Raw genomic sequence first — 6180 nt, forward strand, 5'->3', positions numbered from 1 at the left:
ACACCAGCATACCTCCGAACATGACCCTCTCCAGGAGGGTCACAATGCTCTGCTTCTGGGCTTTTCTCTTAATTTATGATTGCTGGTACCTGTGTTGAACAGGCTGATGGATAAGAAAGGTGTTTCACCACAGGTGGTGGCAATGATAAATTAAGAGAAAAGTCCAGAAGCAGAGCATTGTGTCCCTCCTGGAGAGGGTCATGTTGGGAGATATGTACCAAGCAGCAGCATATAACAATAAACTATGTTTCACTGAACAACTTCCCTACACATGCAATGCCAATTACAAGCAAATCATTACATTAAAAAAAGACATAAGTTTGTATAAGAGAGAAATGTATACCTCCCAACATGACCCTCTCCAGGAGGGACAGAATGCTCTGCTCCCGGACTTCCCTCTTAATATATGATTGCCATCACCTGTGCTGAAACACCTTTCTTATCCATTAACCTGTTCAACACAGGTGCCAGCAATCATAAATTAAGAGAAAAGTCCAGAAGCAGAGCACTGTGTCCCTCCTGGAGAGGGTCATGTTGGGAGGTATGCATTAAGAGAAAAGTCCAGAAGCAGAGTGTTGTGTCCCTCCTGGAGAGGGTCATGTTGGGAGTTATGGAAATGTAGTGAGCAGATTGGAGATGTTTTTTCATAATTCAAAACGACAGATAATATGCCGGAGATGAAAATTAGATTTTTTGCAGTATGAGAAATTAATTACATTCTTTTGAGACATTAAGGCAGTCCATATGTGGTAGCAGAAGCAGATTTAGACCCCATGAGGCTCTAAGCAAGGCACTGATTTGGGGCCCCCTTCCACAAACAATCCTCAGTGTGCCCCCCTCCACCCATTAATTGCAGCAGAGAGGTCTCCGGATGGTAGCTGTATTGATTATTATCTATTATCTAGTCACTGACAGCCTGCCGGGAGTATTCAGCCAGACTAGCGCTCACACATTTTCGGCAGAAATCAGAAATGTCCTCCCGACTGCATGCTCTGTCAATGAGCCCCCTGGGCCTTTGCGGCTGCTTTGGTTGCCTAATGGTAAATCCGTTACTGCAAGGTGGAGAGTTTGCTAACTTTGTTGTCAGACCTTGTATAATGGAGTCACACTAAAGGCACTGATATATAATCAGTACAGTCACTGACTGAGGGGTGCAATAATGGATACCATACCGGCTCTTCTCTCTGAGCATATGACATCATACACACGTGTGTCATGACTTGTTACATACATGGTTACAGACACAAGCATGCGCTGGAGTTGGCACCCAACAGCTGCCTAAACACTGATGGCCTGCTGGGAGTATTCAGCCAGCAAAACTCTCTGACAATTTCTGTGAAGCTTGTGGTCCGCCCGAAATGCCCTTTATCTAGCCTTGTCGGCGGGCCCCCTGAGACCAACAGGGCCCTAAGCATCCACTTTGGTTGCCTTGTGGTAAATCCTCCTCTGGGCAGGGGCAGTGAGAGAGATGTGGCGGGGGCAGTGAGAGAGATGTTCTTAGTAGTCCCTGTCTTAAGTGCTCTGCGCACACTCCAATTACAACACATGGCAGTGATGCAAGGCATGTGGAAAAATAATTTAGGAACGTTCTGGTGTCATCTCTATATGATACTAAGTTTACATATTCAAGTTTTAGGTTTGAGCACTCAATTCGGCTGCACCCACTCTGTGGAATGCCCTCCCACACATAATAAGACTCTCCTCTAGTCTCCAAACCTTCAAGCATTCTCTGAAAACTCACCTCTCCAGGCAAGCTTATCACATTCCAGAACCGCTCACATAACCTACATAAACTTTCCTATCCGATTACTCCCCCGCTGTACAGTCCACACATAACCTCACATATTTTCTCTCTCTTTACTTTCCCATCCTCCTGACCCTTGGCTAGCATTGCTGGATAACCTCATTATACAGCCCACCAAGAACCTTTACAATCTGGTGGACCTATATGCAATAGATAGCATCTATCCTTGTGTATCAATGCCTACCTCCCTTAAGATTGTAAGCTGAGAGCAGGGCCTTCTTACCTCTATGACTTTCTGTTATTACCCAGTCTTGTTTTTTCCCCCAACATGTCCAGTTGTTTTGTTTTATGTTATCATTGTTTTTTCCAATTTTAAAGCGCAACGGAATATGCTGTGCTATATAAGAAACTGCTAATAAATAAATACATAAATTATTTTATGTGTTCAATAGAACATTTATTTATCATTCTTTGTCTGAACAAAGCATGAGTTATGTTGTTGAACGATAACCCCAAAATATCAATAACCACCTTTTTAGTCAATTATACCAGTCTTTGCATCCCTGTAGTCTGATGGGCATTTTGGCCCTGAAACATATGGATGATCCATATTTGTTGGTTCATCTCTCTGTTGAACAGCAATGAGCAAAATGGGGATTTAGATGGATGGAGATGTACCACACACATTTCCATATGGGATCCAGTTGGTGTGTACGGTCTGGTAATGAAGCAGCACCAGTACTACAGCAGTTTGTGTACTATAATTAGCATGTAACTTCTGTGCAAATGCTGAAAATGAGTACCCCTGTGCATGAACTATGGCAAACCCATGCATAACTGGCACTTGTAGCTCTTTCTGTGTGGGATGCATAATGCATTGCATATTGTATGCACCACATCCCGCAGCATGCATCACATGCATAGCAGCGGTCATTTAATGTCATATGTATGAACAACTGAGAATATAAATGCAAAGAGTAACTCTTCCATTTGCACGTGTGCGGCCATTGGCCTGGCATGTGCAAACACAGGAGAGAGGGGGGGATTCTGTGAATAGAAGCCTATAGTCTATTAATGGCAATACCATCTATAGAAGAGATTTGCATTCCAGAGCATGACACATACTGTATGGGGATTGCTAAAAACCTCAGACAAGGTTGCAATTAGTACATCACATCCTATGACTAGACAGATGGAATGGGGGTGGGAAGGGACAGTCTGATGACAGCGCTGCAAAAAACGCTAGCGAGCGATCGGGTCTGAATTACCTCCATAGAGCTTACTCTATTCTTTCATGTGTGCCTTTTTAGAATAGTTTTCAGCCATTTTACGAAGAAATCTGCAACAGTTCTATGTGTCTGGCTTCGCCTTAGTGTGTTAAACATTTTGAGAAAATAAAAACATTACATTTTGACACCTGTTTCTGAAATGTTTCTTTCACCTCCCTGTTATTCAGACTGTAGATCAGAGGGTTCAGCATCGGAGACAATATAACATAACATATGGAGCTATACTTCTCCTGATTTGTGGAGTACTGAGATGATGGCCCAAAGTACATAAGCATTGCTGTTCCAAAGTAGAGAGCCACCACAACTAGATGGGACGTGCAGGTGGAGAAAGCCTTAGACCTTCCTGCGGTGCGGATCTTTAATACTGATACTATAATACAACCATATGACACTATGATGAGCACAAGGGGGAGGAGAAGCGAAAAAAGAAAGCTGACGGAAAATATTACAAGTTCATTGGATGAAATGTCATTGCATGATAGCTTTAGGATAGCCAGCAACTCACACATGAAGTGGTTGATCTGGTTGTAGCATAGAGTAATCTGCATGAACAGTGATGGCAAAATACACATCATAAAGCTAGCGATCAGACTCAGTGCCACCTGCTTATAGCAAACACTCCAGGTCATCACAGCAGAGTAATAGAGCGGTTGGCATATAGCAACATATCGGTCATAGGCCATGAGGGCAAGGAGAAGACACTCACATCCCTCCACAAGGAGAATGACGTAGAGTTGAATGCCGCAGGCACCAGATGAGATTATCCTATGGGTAGAGAATAGGTCTGCTAATAACCTGGGTACAGTAGTTGTTGAGTAACACAAGTCCAGAATGGACAAGATGCAGAGGAAGAAATACATTGGTTTGTGTAACTGGGGATTGAGGAAGACCATGCATATCATAAGACCATTCCCAGCAATGGTTACTATGTAGATATTAAAAAATAACACAAATAGTGCAGCGTTTACCACTGGATCCTTAGAAAATCCCAGGAGAATAAATTCATTGAGAATTGTCTGGTTCTTGGTCACCATCCTTCAACGTATGAAATGCTCAAATGCAAGGAGCGGACCTTTTCTGAACATGTGTGGGTCTAGCAGTAAGGCACCGGTGGATAAGAAGAGGAACAATATGGGTTACCTTTTTAAACAAAATACTTACAACCTCATTATTGCTAGCCCAATATGAAGGTTCTTCACCTTCACAGAATGCATTAGGAGAGACTCAGTGGTACATGTATAAATGCTTCTAGAAGTGAAAAGTGGTGAAGTTGCCCATAGCAACCAATCAGATTCTAGCTGTCATTAATCTGTTGCATTCTTGTAAGTTATAGACATAATGATTATTATAAACTAAATAAGGGAGCAATCCCTTATTTTGTTTATATATAGTTGTCATTTTAAACGGAGCAGCTCAAACATTCTCCAACCATTAGCGCAGTGATACATATATACTATACTTATTATTATAATAGTTATCTTTTATTTATATGGCTCCACAAGGGTTCCGTAGCACCTACCAAAATACATAAACAAGTGAACAAAACAAGAAAACAATGACTTACAGTACAAGACAATGTAGGACAAGTACAGATAGAGCCACACTCATCCAGTGTGGCTCCATTGCAGGCGTGCACTCCCGGCGTGACTAGGCAATCCGTCTGCCTAACCCCGACTAGTGTGGCTCCATATGTACATGGTATATAAACATTTCTGCATCAGCGATGATACAGTAACAATGAAATAAGCATCAGGGTGGTAGTGACAAATGGTTGGATGCCAAGCATGGAGTAAGAGAAACAAAAGCACATGAGGGGAGAAGGCCCTGCTTGTGAGAGCTTACATTCTGGAGGGGCAGGCAGACAGGTGTGACACAGATGGTGTAGACAGTGAGCATGGAATGGATAGAATGAGAGCTGGCTGGGTTTGATGAAGTAGTGGCTTTTGAGATCCCATTTGAAGAGTCAGAGAGAGGTGAATAGCCTGATAGGAAGAGGTAGAGAATTCCAGAGGTGGGGAGCAACACGGAAGGTGGCAGTGGGAGGAAGGTATTAGTAGGCAGGAGAGACAGTGTGCATTTGTGGAGTGAAGAGGGCGGTGGCAGTGTGAAGTTAGATAAGGTCAGAGATATAAATGGGTGAGGAATGGGCGAGAGCTTTGTAAATGAGTGTGAGATGCTTAATTTGGATTGAAAGGGAGCCAGTGTAGGGCTTGTAACAGAGGGGATGTAGATGTAGTAGGACTGAAGAGGAAGATGAGCTGGACAGCAGCATTAAGGATGGATTGGAGTGGAGAGAGGGGACAAATGACAGGAATTTACAGTAGACCAATCTGGAGATGACCAGAGAGTGGATGATGGTCTTAGTAGCATCCAGGGTAAGTAAGAGTCTAAACCTAATAATATTATGAGGTGAAAATGTCAAAACCGTGATAGGCACTGAATGTGTGGTTTGAAGGAGAGGGAGGAGTCAAGAATAACTCCAAGACAGCGTACTTGGAAGCATTTGGAGATAGTTGAGCTGTCAATAGATAAATAAAATGTGGGTGGTGAGGTTATGGAGGAGGGTGGGAAGATGATAAGCTCAGTCTTAGAAGTATTAAGTTTAAGAAAGCATAGAGATGATATTGGAGGCAAAAACAGCTAATGAGCTCACCTAAAGTGGACATATAGAGGGAGAATAGGAGAGGTTAAAGAAAAGAACATTGGGGGATATCTACTGTTAGTGAAAATGGGGGGGGGGGATAGAGTCATATGAGAAGATGGAAAAGGAATGGTCAGAGAGGTGCAGTAGGAGGGATAGTCAGAAGAGGGCAGTATTATGCAGACCAAGAGAATGAAGTATTTTAGGAGGAGATGGTGGTCCACAGTGCCAAAAGATGTAGAGAGTTCAAGGAGAATAAACAAAGAGTAGTAACTCTAAGCAGCAAGGAGGTCATTGCTTACTTTTGTGAAGGCAGATTCAGTGGAGTGGAGAAGTCAGAAGCCAGACTGAAATGGGTCAAGCAGGGAGTGGGAAGAAAGAAAGGTGGTAAGGTAGTTGTAGACAATATGCTCAAGGAAGGAGTGAGACGGAGGAAAAAGTAAGGAGAGAGAAGGGTTCATAGTTGGAGAGCGTGTTAGGATCAAGGGTAGTTTTTTAAGAATTGG

General features: G+C 43.0%; 1 protein-coding gene across 1 annotated transcript; it reads right to left on the reverse strand.

Annotated features, from left to right (window-relative positions):
- Positions 1-3113: 3113 nt before the first annotated feature.
- Positions 3114-4067, reverse strand: LOC134910808 (olfactory receptor 2B6-like). The gene has a single exon (XM_063919192.1). The coding sequence runs from the start codon at positions 4065-4067 to the stop codon at positions 3114-3116; it is 954 nt and encodes a 317-aa protein (XP_063775262.1).
- Between the last annotated feature and the right edge of the window lie 2113 nt (positions 4068-6180).

The sequence above is a fragment of the Pseudophryne corroboree genome, chromosome 4 (genome assembly GCF_028390025.1).
Source record: "Pseudophryne corroboree isolate aPseCor3 chromosome 4, aPseCor3.hap2, whole genome shotgun sequence".
Taxonomy (NCBI): domain Eukaryota; kingdom Metazoa; phylum Chordata; class Amphibia; order Anura; family Myobatrachidae; genus Pseudophryne; species Pseudophryne corroboree.

Bases quoted from the DNA above. Each gene is read 5' to 3' on its own strand.
- LOC134910808 (XM_063919192.1), bottom strand. From the start codon at position 4,067: ATGGTGACCAAGAACCAGACAATTCTCAATGAATTTATTCTCCTGGGA.